Source organism: Panthera uncia (assembly GCF_023721935.1).
Source record: "Panthera uncia isolate 11264 chromosome C1 unlocalized genomic scaffold, Puncia_PCG_1.0 HiC_scaffold_3, whole genome shotgun sequence".
Classification (NCBI taxonomy): domain Eukaryota; kingdom Metazoa; phylum Chordata; class Mammalia; order Carnivora; family Felidae; genus Panthera; species Panthera uncia.
In genome coordinates, this window is record NW_026057584.1 from 29,497,926 (window position 1) to 29,516,948 (window position 19,023).

The 19,023-nt window shown below is 40.0% G+C and overlaps 1 protein-coding gene across 3 annotated transcripts in view; it reads right to left on the bottom strand.

The window, feature by feature from the left end:
• The window catches only part of ADAM23 (ADAM metallopeptidase domain 23), a 171,627-nt gene that overhangs the window by 76,435 nt on the left and 76,169 nt on the right, over positions 1–19,023 (bottom strand). For all 3 annotated transcript variants that reach the window (XM_049615076.1, XM_049615074.1, XM_049615075.1), the window contains exon 4: positions 4,141–4,204. In XM_049615076.1, the coding sequence (XP_049471033.1) occupies positions 4,141–4,204 (64 nt within the window). The remainder of the gene's footprint in view (positions 1–4,140; positions 4,205–19,023) is intronic.

Here is a 19,023-nt window from a genome sequence, read left to right on the forward strand (position 1 = left end):
TATTTATTCATCAGTTGATGGCCACTTGGGTTGTTTCTACTTTTTTGAATAATTACGAATAAGGCTGCTGTTAACATCCACGTCCAAGTTTTTGCTTAACCCTATGTTTTCAGTTCACTTGGATATCTACTCGGGAGTTGAACAGCTGGGTCATAGGTAATTCTCTGCTTCACTTTTTGAGGAACTGTCAGGATGTTTTCCAAAGCAGCTCCAACATTGTACATTCCTACCAGAAGTAGATGAGGGTCCTAGCTCTTCATGTCCTCACCAACACTTAATTGTTGCCAGCACCTTGGTTACAGGTATCCTAGAGTGTGTGAAGCGGTGCCCACACAAGTTTAAAAATCAAATGAGAGAGTGACCCAGGGCTGAAACAGTACTGAAACAGATCAAAGTGCCACCTTAATTTTTGATATACCAGAGGAGAGGATTAGCTGAGAATCCAGTAGGTCTGCTAATGCTTCACCCGTGAGGTGGCTACACTTACCAACCCAGGGGTAGACAACACAGAACAACAAACCCCCACCACCAACACACACACACACACACACACACCCTGGGCTGCCACTGTGCAACTTAGAGTGTGGAAAAGTACAGAAATTGTGCTCTTCCTATAAGGAAATGGACACCATGAAAGACAGGAATAAGAACTACACAGACATACCCAACTCCTTCCCATCAGTTGAACTGCTCTTCCTTCTAGGGTGGGAGTGAGCAAGGGGACAGGAAGAAGCCAGGGTGAGTAAACAGAGCCAGGAAAGGCCCTTTTCCCCACCCAATAATGATAAAGAGTAATAACGTAGAGGGAAGCAGGGATAGGAGTCCAGCATCAATCTGTTGAGGCTCACATTGCTGGCCAGCTGATAGTTCTTTTCATCAGCAGAATTGAAACCAAAGTATTAGTAAGCACTCAAAGTTATTGGTTCACGTAACAGGGACTTAATAGAAATCTGTTAAAGTTGAAAAGTACTTTTACACTCTCATACTGATACCTAATTCTTTTACAAGAACTAAAACAGTAAAAATTAACTCGTTTTTAGTAGGTTCATCAACAAAGTTGATCAACAAATCAACGAAGTTATTTTACCATATAGTGTGTGTAAAGCACCGTGTAGGAATTCTAACAAAAGCTCTTGCTCTGTGGAAGGCAGAACCAAAGTTCTTCCATATTCATACTGATGCCTGGCACCTATTCTATCCTGACTACTTAATTTGTTTACCTCTCCAGTTCCTATCTTTGCTCCACAAGGAAAGAAGTCCTTATACCCCACTTTTGTCCAATAAAAATAAAAGCCTAAGACATTGGTCTTTCTTAGCAAAAAGTGGGAACTAGGTAGAGGCTTGGTGGTGGTGAAGCAGGAACTAGACAAGCTTCTCCAAGGGGGGATTCATCATTCTATCTGAAACTAATTTCCAGAATATTTTAAATGTCCACATTTATATTTAAGGTCAAAGCCAAATAAGCTTTGTATTCTTTCCATTTCTTTCCAAGTAATTCTTTCCAATGTGTGTGTGTGTGTGTGTGCGCGCGCGCGCGTGTGTATACAAATACTTTTGTCTAAATAGTTTGAAGCCTTTGGAAGAAAAGTTGCACACTGGGTTGAAACAGGTTTAATGAACCTAATCATCTTTGCATGTTAATTTCCTTCACTGGTACTCTGTGAAACAAAGAAAACAAAGATTTTCTTAACATGTAAGGCAATGTGAAGTTTAAAAAGAAAGTTTTAAAAACCGTGTGTAATTGTAGTGGGAGTGTGGTGGATCTAAATAAACTTTCAAAAAGAAAAACTATCAGTATGTACCAAAAGCCTTTAAAGAAAAGTACCAATTCTTTGACACAGAAAATCCCATTCTCAGAATTAATCCTTAAGCAATTATTAAAGATGTGCTCAACATGTATCAGGAGGGCCTTTCCTTATAATTATTTGTATAGTGAAAGTTTGGGAACAATCTAAATGTCTATTACTATGGGATTTCAAAATAAATTATGGCAAATTAATAGGAAAGAATATTATGTATTTTTAGAAATAAAAGTCTAGAGGATTATTTAATATGCTAAAATATTTATAATGTTATTAGCTTTCTTAAAAATTCTGCTTCAAGGGGCACCTGGGTGGCTCAGTTGGCTAAGCGTTGGACTTCAGTTCAGGTCATGAACTCACGATTCGCAAGTTTGACCCCTTCATTGGGCTCTGTGCTGACAGCTTAAAGCCTGGAGCCTGCAGATTCTGTGTGTGTGTGTGTGTGTGTGTGTGTGTGTGTGTGTGTGTGTGTGTCTGCCCTTTCCCTGCTTGCGCTCCCTCTCTCTCTCTCTCTCTCTCTTGCTCTCTCTCTCCCAAAAAGAAATAAAAACTTAAAAAAAATTTTTATTTAATTCTGCTTCAAGATAGTGCACCATGTCAACTCAGTTTCTGGGGTATATATGTAAATACAGACACATAAAAAACAGACTGTTATGCTTAATTCATTATATCGGGAGAAAATAAGTTTGGAAATGTGATCTGTTTGGAGAAAATGAGGCATAAATAAGAGAAAAGCAATGAAAACGAAAACAAACTGCAGTAAACACTTCCTTTGCCAGAGTTTAAATGCCCTTTCTTTTAAATTCTAGTTATAACTGATATGAGATTCGATGTGTCTTGTTGATGACAAGGCTTCCTTCTGGGACCTCTAATAACCTCTGGAGGCCAATTAGCTACTCCGCTTCTAAAAAAAAACTGACTGAACTTGTTAGTGAGAAGTTTGACTCAGGTTACTGTGGCCTGCAAAGGTGGCTCCTTTGCTGAGTTCATAAAGTTCTCATGCAATCTTCTCTACTCCAGACTCATGATTCAGCATCCGCAGTGCTCAGGGCCCTGGCACAGCTGACGGAAGCTTCGGTTTGTACAAATGCCAGAAAGCACCGTTCCCGTGCTTGATTTAGCATTTCTGCTTGCTTTCCACAGCATTAACTTTTAGGGAGATTCAACAACCCCCAAGATGAAGCCTCAGGCAAGAACTGACAGAATAGTAAGAATAATAACTGAAGTCCTTAATCTGTGACATAAAATTCAGAGGTTTAAAACACACATCAAATTACAAATGTGCCCACTTAATTGCACAGTTGTAAATCCTGAGAAATTCCATAACCCCCTGGGCAATGTTTACAATTAAGGTCACCCACAAATATTTGCTGAGAGGCTGTCACACTGGAAAAACCCAGTTCTTGCTGTACAACCCAGCAAGCCCACACATAAAAGGCCCACTTCTGCGCCAATACTCATTAGCAATATGGGGCGGGGGGAAGGAATCCAGTGTTTCCCACTATATTTTCTTTCCCTATTTCCTCTCCTGTACCTGTGGTATCCACCCTGCAGACACTGCTTAGGCTCAGTGGCACTCCGTAGACTTCCTACAAATCAGAGTCTCTGAATGTAGCCATTCCAGGGATTTTCATCCTGACTGATGGAGATGACTGTCTTCCTTACATACAAACAACCTCATTTTAATCTAAACCTGCTTGCTCCTTATTGACATTCTGTTAAGAGAACGGCTAAACTCCAACTAAGGAAATCAAGTACCCAATTACCTTTGTATTACAATGCATGGGGGCCTTGAGTAGGTTGATTTGTCTTCTTTCGGCCTCAATTTCTTGCTTTGCACAACAGAAACAATAATATCCATCTCCCAAAACTGTTGTGAAGGTTAAGAGGGAGAGTGTTCCCTGAGTCTCCCTTCCCCAACCTGACCTCTGCCCTTCTTGGGCACCAAAGTCACTTGGACTGAAGAGCCATTCTAGTAGTCCATCCAGTCTTATGATTCAGATTCTATGACCATGAGTTGGTTGTCTACTCCTTGAAGGTATTGATATGGAACTGTATAGCTCTCCATACCATCCACTGACAGAAGATAACAGTATGTATAACCAAAACAATAATTATGTCTTTATGGGCCTGAATCCGCAGAATCTCCAATGTTATCTCAAACATTTGTAAGTCTTAACAAATTTATCCTAAACTTATTTGAAATTTAAAAATGGTACCCTTGTACAAGAGAACAGATAATTTTATTGAGATAGACATCAAAACGATGCAGTGTGCAATGAACAATCCTATGATTGAGTATATTTATGCTACAGGATTCCCATGCTATTAACCATACCTTAGAGTACTGTGGTTTCCCATTTTCATAGTGGATCTCCACATAATCAGAAGACAGCAAACCACTACAAAGGAAAGAAAATAGAGTGATTTCTGCATCTAAGACACTTGGAGGTTTAAAAATAATCAGCTCAATAGACGTCTGCAAGGAGCCTATAAACCACAAAGAGCTGCAGTCCACAATAAGAACAGGTTCTCATCAAAAGCCTCGACTGTTATCCAGGAACAAATCATTCCTCACTCTGTTTACAAAGACAAAATATAGATAACATAAGAATGAATTCTTTTTATTCACATGATGCATCATTTGACTGATAGGTTCACTGATATGGAACAAACAGAAAAAGCCAGTAACAGGAGGAGACAGACCCTATAAAAATCCCACAATTATGCTCTAAATAACTGGAATCTCAAAACATAATCACTGAGGAAAAGTATAGAGTAAAAATATTTTAGGCTTTTCAGGCCACATAGTCTCTGTCACAACTACTCAACTCCTCTGAGTTAGCACAAAACCAGACACAGGCAATGTAAACAAATGAGCATAGCTATATTCCATATGCACACTGAAATACGAATTTCACACAATTTTCATGTGTCATGAAATTGTTTCTTCTTTAATTTTTTCAACCATTTAAAAATGCAAAAAAAAAAACATTCTTAGCTTGAGGACTGTACAAAAACAGGTATGCTAGATGTGGCCTACGGGCCATAGTTTGCCAACCCCTAGAATAAAATGACAGTTAACAACATAGACTTTGAATCGGGCAAAGCAGGATTTAAAGCCTAGCTCGGCCCCATATTGGTGGTGTGACCACGGGCAAGTTACCCACCTCAGCCTTTCCATGAGTCAAATGGAGGCGACAGAGAGTACGAATCTCATGGGATGTTGGAGAGTTAATGAAAGCACATGCATGGCTTAGCCCAGAGCTCAGCACCAAGTACGTGCTCAGCAATGAATGCTCTGAGGCCATCACTGCTTTTATTTCAATTCAGCTTCTTCAAACACATTTCTCCCTACACATGTGGGGAATGCAAAATACGAGCCATGCAAAGAGCACGGCACTATTAGGGCATCCGGGTTCCTCTCTGGGCTCTGCGACTACAAATGCTGATGACAAATGATGACTCACATGTGCTGACCACTCACTATGTTCGGGCACTGCACAAGGGCTATAAAGAGTTCAATTCATTTCATCCGAATGGTAAGTGGAGGACAAAAGTAGGCTCTACCATGTATGAGCCAGATGTGTGCCCTAATTTGAGGCCTCCACTTGCCTTTCTGCAAAAGGATGGGCTGGAGTAGATGATTCCTCAGGTCCCTTCCTACGCTGACATTCTATTTTCTATGGTTCTGCCTACGTGTAGGTTTTCTTGGTAGGAAGTCTTGACACTACTTCTTTAACAGAAGTATGGAAGAACTCAGTGGTTTTGCATCATTTTGAGAACTGCACCTGATGCAGTTCTAACATGCCCCAGTGAGGAAGGCTGGAGGCAGCCTGGAGCCAGTCAACAGAGGGGGAGGCCCACATGTGCATCCAGGATAGTCCCCACGTAAGCCGAAGGCCAACCTTTACAACACAGAAATAAGGCAGATGCTGGTACGCTTTTCTACTGAAATTACTAATCAAATGTATATCTACTGATGTTTCTACATTTGAAACTAAATTATGGGTACATCTACTCATTCCCTTTTAAAAATCTTGGGGCACCTGGGTGATTCAGTTGGTTGAGCATCTGACTTTGGCTCAGGTCACGATCTCACAGTTCGTGAGTTCAAGCCCCACGTCGGGCTCTCTGCTGTCAGTGCAGAGCCGTCTTTGGAGCCTCTGCCTCCCTCTCTCTCCCCCTCCCACTCGAGCTCATTCTCTCTCTCAAAAATAAACTTTCTTTTTATTAAATCTAAGTAAGAGTCAATGTAAGGACATCTTAATTCTATGTACTTAAAAATACCTGACAGGGTGTAGAAACTTGTTTCATATCTAGTTAATTAAGTCAGCTACCAGCACTGTGAATATACATAAACAAGGCTATTGATGGTAACATTTCTCTGAGGAGGCAGAGGGGCTTCACTAACTACCCTCTAATTATCTCTCTCTGCATTATTTTCAAGATTCTCAACCACACAATCACTGAAGCATGTCTAAGAGTTGAAAACAAAGTTATTTGCTTGTGATGACAAAGGTATTCTAACCATTGAATGCCAAATCTGATAAAGGTCACTTTTTTTTTAATGCTTACTTTTGAAAGAGACAGACAAAGCATGAGCAGGGGAGGGATAGAGAGAGAGGGAGACACAGAATCCGAAGCAGGTGCCAGGCTCTGAGCTGTCAGCACAGAGCCCGACATGGGGTTCGAACTCACGAACCATGAGATCATGACCTGAGCCAAAGTCAGTTGCTTAACCGACTTAGCCTCTCAGGTGCCCCTGATAAAGGTCACTTTAATTATCCTACTTACCCCTTTTAAAGGGCTTTTCCCTCACTGTGGACATCTAACATCTCCTGCATTTGACAGTCTCAAAAAAGAAAAAAAGAGACTTCTAGAAGGGCCTGTGACAGACACTGAGCTGAACGTAACACCATACGCTCCTGTCACCGCACCATTTTACTCTCCACCTCCTATAAAAAGCACCACCTTCCATTTGCTCCATCCTTTCTTCCTGTCTGATCACGGCACTCTCCCTTAACACTGTTTCTGTCACTCAACACGTCATCTCTAGCACGTGGCATAATCCCTAGCACATGGTAGGCCCTTAACTGACACCTGCTGAGTAATCAAACATCTGCCAACGTCTACTACGTGCCAGGCCCACATTACGGGCTGGGAGGCTGAGATGAAGAATGCAACTCTCTGAAATTGACACTAAACAAAATCAGCACAAATGTATGAGATTAGTCATCTCACCCTAAATATTATCTGTAATCTCCCTAAAAGTGAATTAACAACCAAATGTAATCTGATTATAAGCCTTTTTAAAAATTATTTTTAATGTTTATTTATTTATTTGAGAGAGAGAGAGAGAGAGAGAGCAAGCAGGGGAGGGGTAGAGAGAGAGGGAGACAGAATCCCAAGCAGGGTCCATGCTATCAGCACAGAGCCTGATGTGGGGCTCGAACCTACGAATCACAAGATCGTGAGCTGAGCCGACACCAAGAGCTGGACGCTTAACCAAATGAGCCACCCACACGTCCCTGATTGTAACAGTTTTAAAGTAATTTTGAAGTAAGATCTTTCAGCTGGACAAGTAACACTGGAAAGAAGAAATGAATAATTAAGCATGCAGCAGTGTGTGGCCCCCCCACCCAGCAGAGAAAGAGCAGGTAATCTCAAGCTCTGGACTCCTAAGGATGAGGTGTCCTGCAGTCCCTGCTTGCAGATGCCTTTCAAGGCATTTCCCCCACCTCTGCTTCTCCTGGTTGCCCCAGTAGAATGTCCTGTGGAATCAGAATGTTCTCACCTGCTAATGCTAATCTACATGGCAATTGTGGTCCCAAGCATAAATGGTCATTTTGCTTTGTCAGTCAGCCAATGGGGTGCTTAATTACTTGCAGAAACCGATAAAAGGGAGTTTTGGAACACCCTAAATTCTGAAATAAACATCCTTTTCTAATCATTTAAGTTACAGAAAAACTATATACGATGGCTACTACAATGCTTTTCATGACAGTTATCTGGTGAAAGACGGATGATCCTTGGAAGTAAAGGGATAAATGCAGGACGAAGTTCAAAGCAAGGTGGAAAAGAGCAGAACTGGAATACGGAAATTCTCTTTAACCCCCTCACTCTGCACCTTTGTGGTCAATCTGTATGACAGAGGTAGCAAAAACAACATGAACTCTAGAGACAGACAGAATGTGATTTTACTCAAATATGAAGGACAAGGGTGAGCACCTTGAAGATCCTGAACTCTAAGAGCAGGAGAATGGTAAGACTATTAAAACAGGGCACGTGAGCTAAGAATCAGACTGGTGAAGGGAGCTGTGGTAGAAATAATGTCATGTAGCCACCATATCCCATTTCATTTTCCCCTTCCTGGCACAGTAAGACTATATTTCAAAGTTTCTCCAGCAGTGAGGCTGAGGCCAAGAGACTGAATTATGGCTCATAAGAGAGAACAGGAAGTGAAGTCTATGCCTCCGGTGTGGCCATTATATTCCATGCAGGATTATCCAAAGTCTCTCTTCCATGGCGGCTCTGGAAGCCACATGCCCCAGATGGCATAGCTGTAAGATGGGTGCAGCCTAGGTTCCTACATCCTGACCTGGAGAAACGCTTCCTAGGAAAGCCACTCAACTTGTATTAGACCATAATGTGTAGGTAAGAGACAAAATTTTATAGTGTTAAATCCCAGATTTCATCTTTATTACAGAAACATGGCCTCAACTATCCTAATTCCAAAATTTATCACAAAGAAATATTTAGAAATTTAACGTTTAAAGAATTTCAGAATCATCAGCAAATGGACATAGAAAGCTTCTGTAAGATCTAAGCATTGGAAATTCAAACAAAGAGAGAAATATGCCTTGGGGAGAGTCCTCAGGTTTGAGATTTACGTGTCTAATGAAAGTAGGCACACAAATAATCAAGTGATCAAAACTCCCAAAGGTTTATATCTTCCAGTACAGGGAGGCTCATTATGGAGAAGCCAAGGATCCAGTAACTGGAAAAGTTAGCTACCAGGAATCCCTAGAGCCTAAAAATCTTACTAACCAAGACTGGTAGATAACTCCTAGGTTGTTTTTGGAAAATAACTTGAATCCCTTACTTTAAAGAAAGAATCCTATGCTTTCTTTTGGGTGACTCTGTCAGGAAAGGCTAAGTAGGCTAATCAAGCAAATTACATTGTTCAGAATGAGACAATGTAAAGGTCAGTGCCTTGGGCTATAAGGAAAAATGCCAGGAAAGACAAACACTGGACCACAAGGAAACCATCTGGTCAACATGAATAAGAATAATTTACTTCCTTATTAAAAAAAAAAGTCAAACTATCGGTCTCTAGAAGCCCAGTTCTGAAGTCTACATTCACTGAAATTACTGTGTTGAGCCCTCAGAGTGTATACCTCTGATTAAAATATTGTGTGGGTTGCTAGGAGCAGAATACATTCTTCTGAAGGGACCTAGAGGCCAATAGGGCATTCCTTCACCATCAGAGCTAGGGAAGAAAAGTCAGGAAGAAAAGAGCAAGCACCAAAGCTTAACAACTGGATGGTCATATAATTTATCATCCAAAACAGGCCATCTTGGAAGGTCAGGCTAGTCTAGGAGATGAAAAATACTTTAAAGCTGAGATGCTATTTAAGCAAGAAGTCTGTGAGTATGTCTCTTTCCCAGTTGCTTTTGCCCTCTGTGACTATGTTTCATATGGCCACTGTTTGAGGACAACCTCGGGCAGTCCCCTCAGGCTCTCTCTCTGAGTGTATAACATCAGGAGGTAGGTACTTGGAGAGGAGTCAGCAGTCCAAGATGCAGAAGCCAGAGAGCAATGAATCCAGATTCACTGCAGTAGACCAGACACATCAGGCCTTGACTAGCCATGCTCCTTGTCACACGATGTCTTTGTTCTTAAGTGAACGGTAGCGTAAATATTTTAATTTAGTTCTTAGTGGTGAAACTCATAAGTTACTTGCATAGGGATTCAAAACTGGGACTGGAACAGAAGTCAACGTTTATGTGAGCAAAAGAATAAAAAATTAAATTGTGTTTAGGAAAAAAGACTGCCACTAATGTCCACTTTCTTTTTTTTTTTTTTAATTTTTTTTAACGTTTTATTTATTTTTGAGACAGAGAGAGACAGAGCATGAACAGGGGAGGGGCAGAGAGAGAGGGAGACACAGAATCGGAAGCAGGCTCCAGGCTCTGAGCCATCAGCCCAGAGCCCGACGCGGGGCTCAAACTCACGGACCGCAAGATCGTGACCTGAGCTGAAGTCGGACGCCTAACCAACTGAGCCACCCAGGCGCCCCTAATGTCCACTTTCATAATGTAAATTCACTCGCCTGATGACCTTCTGTTTGACAGTGCTTAGCTTCTCAATACTGGAAGCCCTGATCATCTCAAATGGCCCTTGACAGAGTCACTGGCAAAGTCTCCTGCCACCCTCTCCACCAGGCCCCACATTCATTCATTCAATAACAAACGCTGGTCACTATGGAGATTCGCAACCTCATGGGGCTTCAAGCATATAACAGCAATGTACAATGAAGCACCATGCCTGTCCCCTGTGTACACTAGAAGCTTCTTTTTTCCTTTTATACACGTACATATTTTTAATTCGTCAAATAATTACTATTTGTATAGTAATCTGTACCTTGTATAAGGTACTATAACTTGTGATGAAGAGAGACATAAAATTTAACCTCAGTACATTCATACAGGCATAAGCCTATGACCTTATAATTATCTTTCTGTCCTTCTATCGCTTTCCTTTTTGGAAAATAATAGGCTTAAAAGTCAAATGATCTTTCAGTCACCACTTTTCTCAGGTTTTAGGAAAAAGTTACTCATCCCACCTACAATAATTTTTATACCAAAAGTGTTTCAGCTAGAAAATATACAATCCCTTGAGTGTAAACAATACAATAAGACTTTGAAGCTGTGCTGAAGGATTGGAGGCATGAAGAGGTTGGAATTTAAGAGTGTAGAAATGCTATGTTAAGTGGGGAAAAGTAATTACAGATTGAATAGAAGCTTTGTGTTAAGTCAAACAAAGACGGCCTGCTAGGCGAGGGCTGGGAACGTGGGCATATTTCATAGGAACAGAGCTGCAGGTGGAGAAAACTCAGCATAAGCAGGATGGAGGGAGTGTAAACCTCTTTGAGGGTCACAACAGGAATTTAATGAGTTACTAAGTAACATGAGAGGTTGCAGCTGAAATTTCAATGTGGAGGCACTCTTGCAACTCATAGGTGACGGCCCCATGCACCATAATACAGATCAGAACACCCTAGTCTAACATAACAGGAGACACAAGCAGCGCTACAAGTTAATAGACAGGGAAGTAGACAAAGGAGGAGCTAGGGGAAACAGGAGGAAGGAACTCGAGGGGATGTGAAAGCTGGTGACCACCACCCAAGCTGGCTTGATCAGCCAAGGAGAGTAGCCACTTAAGAGTTCCCTTCTGAAAAGGTGGCATCAACAGACATCTTTAATTAAGTAAAAATGAAAGATGTTTAATTTTTCTTCCTCGGCTTTGAAGTCAGACCATATGAAGTGGCTAACACATTCCTAGCTGTGGCTGCCAATACCTCTGCAAGTGCACACCAGTAATTCTGAGATTCCTCCGTAGCAGGACCCTGGGTATTTCTCATCTATGTGATTTGACCCCCACATATCATGAAACAAAAAAGATTTTTAAACACAGGGAAAACTGAATCCAAATAAAAATGTCATACCTTTTGAACACAATTACACATAACTGAAATGCTTTGATGCACAAATTTAAAGCTAACAGTGAATATTGTCATGTGCTGAATATTGCTAATGTGGGTGCTCTTCTGATATGCCCAACATTTCTTTTTACAACCATTAAGTTTGGCACAACACACATCATAGAGAATGGATATCGACCTGTCACCCACCCCTTGACCTCCCATAACCTTGTCCAGGACAGAGAGCTCTCCGCCAAGTCTAATTCTTGCCACGCCCTGAGACAGGAATTCCCTACTTCTATTTTTCATTTTATCAGGAAAACTGCACATTTGTGTACATAGTGTTCCATTCTTTCCAAGTATACATGAAATGGTAAAAAGAATAAAAAAAGAAACCAATGGAAAATCTATCAGAAATAGTAAGAGTTAAATAAGGTAGGTGCTTACAAGATAAATATGCAAAAATAAAATACAGTTTTATGTGCACCAGCAAAAACCAGCTAGAAGTAGTCTAGCGAGAAAGTTTCTACCAACAATGACAAAAACAGAAACAAATCTCATAGATGTGTTATATATGTAGATACATAAACATAAATGTACACATGTATAGATGTACATATACCCTATAACTTTAATGTTAATTCTAAACAAAATTCGATAAGTTTTTATAACTTGACAAAATTATTCCCAAGTTCATCTCAAAACACAAATGTTTATGACCACCCAATCATTTTCCTTAAAAGCAGAGTTATAATAGGATATTACTATTATATTACTTACATTAATATTGTAATAAGCAACATACAGAGCACTTACCTGGTAAGACAGATGGCCCAAAGGGCGGGAAAGAAAGTTCAGAAAGAAATTCAAGTTCATACCAAAAACCTTATGTATTAAAATAATGGCATTTTAAATTGGTACAAGAGAGAATAAAGAATAAATAAATATATATGAGACAAGTGATTTAACACTTTGGGAAAAGTCAGATCCCTAATCATATCTTACACCAAACTAAAAATATATGCATTAAAGATATATATGTTTTAAAATAAAGCCATAAATTTGATATAAAAATACAGCTGAATGTTAGGAAGAGAGACCTTTTGAAGCATTATATTAAACACAGAATTATAAAGAACAATAGATATGACTACAAAAAACTTTTTAACTTATATGAGTTAAAAAAAATCCATGAACAAAATTTCAAGGAAAACTAAGAAAAAACATTCCCAAAATATATGAAAAACAAAGGATTGCCATACTTAACACAAGAAGCCAAAATGAAAACCAATAAAAACAGAAAAACAATTCAATAGAAAATGGGCAAAGGATGTGGGCAGGCGATTCACAAAATAAAATGTGCAAAATGCAATTCACGAGAAAAAGAAAATGAGAAATACTAATGACCCCCAATTATACACAAATGCACAACTGCACTAGTCATAAAAGACCTGTAAATTAAAATAACCGTAAGAGACCAATTTTTCCCTTCGGTTTACAAAGTAGAAATGAATAGTAGCAGCCAGAGCTGGCAAGAGTGTAGAGGAGCCCTCCACGCATTACTGTTGGGAACCTGGATTAGTATGCCTTCCTGGGACAATTTGGCAACAGTTATCAAAGTCCAAAAAACATATTCTTTTAAATCCATAACTTTTTATAATCTCATTAAGTGCTACTTATAAAGGTTTCCTGAGGAGGGGAGCCTGGGTGGCTCAGTCGGTTGGGCGTCTGACTTCAGCTCAGGTCATGATCTCACAGTTTCTGGGTTCGAGCCGCGTGTCCAGCCAGCTCTGTGCTGACAGCTCGGAGCCTGGAGCCTGCTTTGGATTCTGTCTCCATCTCTCTGTGCTTCCCCCACTCACACTCTGTCTCTGTCTCTTTCTCTTTCTCAAAAGTAATAAAATAAACATTAAAAAAATTTTAATATGAAATTTATTGTCAAGTTAGTTTCCATACAACACCCAGTGCTCATCCCAACAGGTGCCCTCCTCAATGCCCATCAACCACCCTCTCCTCCCTCCCACCCCCCATCAACCCTCAGTTTATTTTCAGTTTTTAAGAATCTCTTATGGTTTGGCTCCCTCCCTCTCTAACTTTTTTTTTCCTTCCCCTCCCCCATGGTCTTCTGTCAAGTTTCTCAGGATCCACATAGGAGTAAAGACATATGGAATCTGTCCTTCTCTGTATGACTTATTTCACTTAGCATCACACTCTCCAGTTCCATCCACGTTGCTACAAAAGGCCATATTTCATTCTTTCTCACTGCCACGTAGTGTTCCACTGTGTATATAAACCACAATTTCTTTATCCATTCATCAGAAGATGGACATTTAGGCTCTTTCCATACTTTGGCTATTGTTGAAAGTGCTGCTATAAACATTGGGGTACAAGTGCCCCTATGCATCAGTACTCCTGTATCCCTTGGGTCAATTCCTAGCAGTGCTATTGCTCGGTCATAGGGTAGGTCTATTTTTAATTTTCTGAGGAACCTCCACACTGCTTTCCAGAGCGGCTGCACCAGTTTGCATTCCCACCAACAGTGCAAGAGGGTTCCCGTTTCTCCACATCCTCACCAGCATCTATAGTCTCCTGATTTGTTCATTTTAGCCACTCTGACCCGTGTGAGGTGGTATCTCAGTGTGGTTTTGATTTGTATTTTCTGGACACTGAATTTTGAATTTCATTTTCTTTTCTTTTTTTTTTTTATTTTTTTTAAACATTTATTTGTTATTGAAAGAGAGAGACAGAACGTTAGCAGGGGAGGGGCAGAGAGAGAGGGAGATGCAGAATCTGAAGCAGGCTCCAGGCTCTGAGCTGTCAGCCCAGAGCCCAACGCGGGGCTCGAACTCACAACCCGTGAGATCATGACCTGAGCCGAAGTCAGTTGCCTAACCGACTGAGCCACTCAGGCGCCCCAATTTCATATTCTTTTCACATGTCATGAAATATTCATCTTTAGATTTTTTCAACTATTTAAAGATGTAAAAACTCAGGAGCACCTGGGTGGCTCAGTCAGTTGAGCATCGCACTTTGGCTCAGGTCAAATTTTTTAAAGGTTTCCTGAGGAAATAACTGATAAGAGCAAACACACACACACACACACACACACACACACACACACACACAACACTAACACACATATGATGATTCTCTGATGATGCTGTAGGTATGAGTTGGTTTACATGTGCTTTTACAGACAATTGGAAAGATGTTTACAACATTGTTCAGTGAAAAAAGCAAATGAAAGAATATTACATTTGGTAACTTTTTTAAAGTTATGTTTACCTTACATAAAGAAAAAAAATCTGCAACATATACACAGCCAAATGTAACAGTGAGCTATTGTTTTCTGTAGAACTTTGAATAGTTTTTATTTTCTTTTGCTTATCCATTAATTCCTAAAGCTTTTACAATGAATATATTTCACCTTTTAAAATAAGAAACTACACTATATTTTTTAAAAGAAGAGAAACATGGGGCACCTGGTGGCTCAGTCAGTTAAGCATCCAACTTGGGTTCAGGTCATGATCTCATGGATCATGAGTTTGAGCCCTGCATCGGGCTCTGTGCTGACAGCTCAGAGCCTGGAGCCTGCTTCAGATTCTATGTCTCCTTCTCTCTCTGCCCCTCCCCTGCTTGTGCTATCTCTGTCTCTCAAAAATAAATAAACATTTTTAAAAAATTAAAAGAAGAAAAACATAGCTCCTTTAGGAAGAAATTAATTTATGGCTAATTTTAGGCCCAGGAAAGGAAAAGAATCACAGACACGGGCAATGCTACCAACAGCCTGTTCTATCACTCAGGGAGCAGGGGCCAGGTTGTCTGCCTCTGTCCCCCTCAACTCAATGTTCCTGACATTCCCTTAACACCTGGAGGTTGTCCATGCTACAGGGAGTGGGTGAGGACAGAAAGAGAAACCAACACAGTCCCTTTCCTCGAGGTGTTTATAATCTCCTACCTAAGTAAGACAAGGTCGCAGGTACCCCAGTATTAATAACAAAGCATCAAGCTGCCCTCAGAGAGGAAATGCATTTCAACTAAGATGATTGGGAACTTTTCCGTAAGAAAGAAAGGCCAGGGCAGGTTCGTGACAAAATACGCTCAGGGAAATATAGGCAGGAAAGAGCAGGTCAGATAGACAAAGGGACCAGGGTGTGCAGACAGAGAGGCATATTCAGGAAGCAGCTAAAAGCCCAGTTGGGCCAGGGCACCAGTCATAGTGGCAGTGGTGTTAAAAAGGCAGATTTGGGCTCAGGCAATACACCAGTTTAAGCAAGGAGCTGTAACCTGGAAAAAGAAAGGCACTCTAGCATCGGGAACTCGGAACTTGGACGACCACGCTCTGCTTTCTGTCAGACCTGAAAACGTGCAGTATGCTCTGTGTCCTCAGAAGCTGTAAAGACTTTCGGGCCTGAGAAGGGCTGAACACCGATAAGTTTCTTTTACTGGGTCAATTAGAGCCATCTGCAAAGTAATTAATGTTAGCAGCAGGAGAGAACAGCAAGAGACCGGCAGAAACACTAAGAAAAGGCCTTCCACATATGAAAACCTGTAGCTTTAACTTTCCTTCACTCATTCAATTAATGGCTCAAGACCTGAGAAACAAAACAGAGAAGGGTCAAACAAAAGATCAACAAAGGCTACTTAATATTTACTTAAGTGTTTCCATTTCTTTAAACATTTTCACTGTAAATTATAGATTTTTGTCCTAAAATCTACTATGCAAATGCTAGTGTGAACTCTGCAATTTTATGTTCTTTTTATTTATTTATTTTTATTGTTTTTATTTATTTTTGAGAGAGAGAAAGACAGAGTGCGAGCAGGGGAGTGGCAGAGAGAGAAGGAGACACAGAATCCCAAGCAAGCTCCAGGCTCTGAGCTGTCAGCACAGAGCGTGATGCAGGGCTTGAACTCCCGAACCGTGAGATTATGACCTGAGCTGAAGTTGGACGCTTAACCAACTGAGCCACCCAGGCGCCCCTATTCTTTTAATAGTTAAAGAAGAGTAAGATTTTTGTAGAATAGCCAGAAGGATCTTTTGTGTGCTTTCCTCTTCTCTTCTTCCCCTATGTGGGAGAAGTCTAATCCTTTTTCTCACCGGTACTGCCCCAACCAGAGCCTGGAGAGCGTCTGCTGGCTAAACCGAGACCTAAGGCCCCAGACTGACAGACGACAAGGCTGCACAACCCAGTAAAGGAAAAGGCATTCAAAATAGTCATCCCTGATTTTCTGTCCTAAGCAGAAAACAAGATTCTATGAAATCATGGGATACTTCATACATATAACACAGGGATGTTTAGAAATGGCAACCACTGTCCTTTCTAAATATTATATATGTTTAAGAAACTATCACAATGTAGCAATGAGAAACATACTTCTGCAGGAATATCAAACCAATAGGCGAGATAAGAATACAAAATAGCGAAAAGAAGAGAAAGAGGGAAGAAGAGGAGACTTTGAGGAGAACTTTTTAAGGGTTTCTTCAAGTACAAAATTACTATTATACAAAATAGCACCCATTTTTAAAATTACCACTTATAAAAATGATCTTCAAATTCATTCCACATTTCATGGCATCAAAAAATGATCCACTGGGCCTTTGATTGCTAAAAAAAAAAATCATGAGTTTCTGAAGCCCAGCTAATTTCTTTAGCCAGAGAATTTTTCATACTTCCAAATTATGTACTATTTCAACATAATTGCAAAATACAGACCTCTGAAAAGTACAGAATTTATCAGGAAAACTATTCATGTTGTAGCTTCTTTGGAAAGGGATTGCTTTAAAATGGTGTGAACTTTCAGATTCAGTGTAGGTCATTACAGAGCTAACTTGGCCTTGTTTACTTTGCTTACCATTGTATCCCCAGTTATGAAAGAATGCCTGAACTAAACGAGCACCCAGATGTATTTGTTGGTTGAATGAATTAATGTCAATTAAAGAAGGAATAGGTAAACAGGAATCAAGAGGTCCGGTTCCTGGCCTGGATATGACACTGATTGTCTCTGAGACCTTGGAGAAGTCCCTAATATTGTGCAACAATAATACTGAGGACCTATACTGTATAAGTTTTCTTACAAATAACAAGAACACTGGGTTATAGGATCTCTAAGGACACTTCGGTGGCTAAGTTGAGCATCCAACTCTTGATTTAGGCTTAGGTGGTAATCCCAGGGTTGTGGGATCAAGCCCTGTATCTGGCTCCGTGCTGAGTGTGGAGCCTGCTTGGGATTCTCTCTCTCTCTCTCTCTCTATCTCTATCTCTATCTCTATCTCTATCTCTATCTCTCCCTCCTTCTCCCCCTCTCCCCTGCTTGCATATGCTCTCTAAATAAATAAATAAATAAATAAATAATAAAATAGTGAATGACTACTATTACCTCCTACCCTAAAAATATACCTGTGCTAAGCTGGAAGTTAGGGGCTGGTAACGCACATAGCTCGTCTATTCAGTACACGCTTTGTGAAATAATCAACTGTCAATATACCGGAATGACTTCGGCCAACATTTTGGAGAATGGTGCTAAAAGAAAAGCTCCATCCATGTTCCATATGTACTGCAAGAAGCCACTTTATAGTTTTTTTTCTTATTCTACATATTTCCATGTACCTCAACCAAAAAAGAACAAACACCTCCCTTCCCAAGATGTAAAGTGATACACTCCCTCTGCAGATTGAATTAATAATGAACGAAAAACTTATCCATAAAAACTAATCTAAGAGCTAATATTTAAGAATTGCTGAAGCTATATCTATATTAATACTAACCTATTTAAGCAGTGTGTTAAAAAATCAGATAAGAATTACAAAACCATTACTTGATTGTAACTAAAAGTATCTCAAAGACTTAAAGTTGTACTAACATGCTTTATCATAACGATACTGAAGATCAAAGATAACAGGGAAAAATAAGTATTTATCCTGCTTGGGGAGTTAATGATAAGCAAATCTGATGGCATTTCACGTCACTTTAAAAGACACATGTAAAATCATGACTACAGGTGAATCCTTTAATCTATACCAGTCCAATTATACAGTCTGGACATTTTGCATAATGCTAAAACTGAATTTTTATCTTTTAAAAGCTACTCAAATCATTAACTATTGGCACTTGATTCTCTAAATATATGTCTTAAGTCATTTAAAATAATTTGTAGGCAGACACATTCTTTCTATTTTAATGTATATAGCGTGCTGGTGCTAAAATCAAATCAGTGGTGGTAAAAAAAAAAAAAGCAGAACAACAGATATCTAAAACAGCAGAGTTTCAAGCCAATTTCTATAAATGGGCTTTTCCTTGAGCCAGAAAACTTTCATTAAATCCAATCTTAAAATTTTAAGTCCATGTAGACAATCTTACCCACATTCACAATTAAAGTGCCTCTCAATGTTTGGATCAAAAGCAAAACCTTCATAAGATTCTAGAAGCAGCCAAATCCCAGAGAGACTGACACAGAAAAAAGGAGAAACTATTCTATTTAGGTCCTTTCAGAGATGCTATTTTTAGTTTAATCTT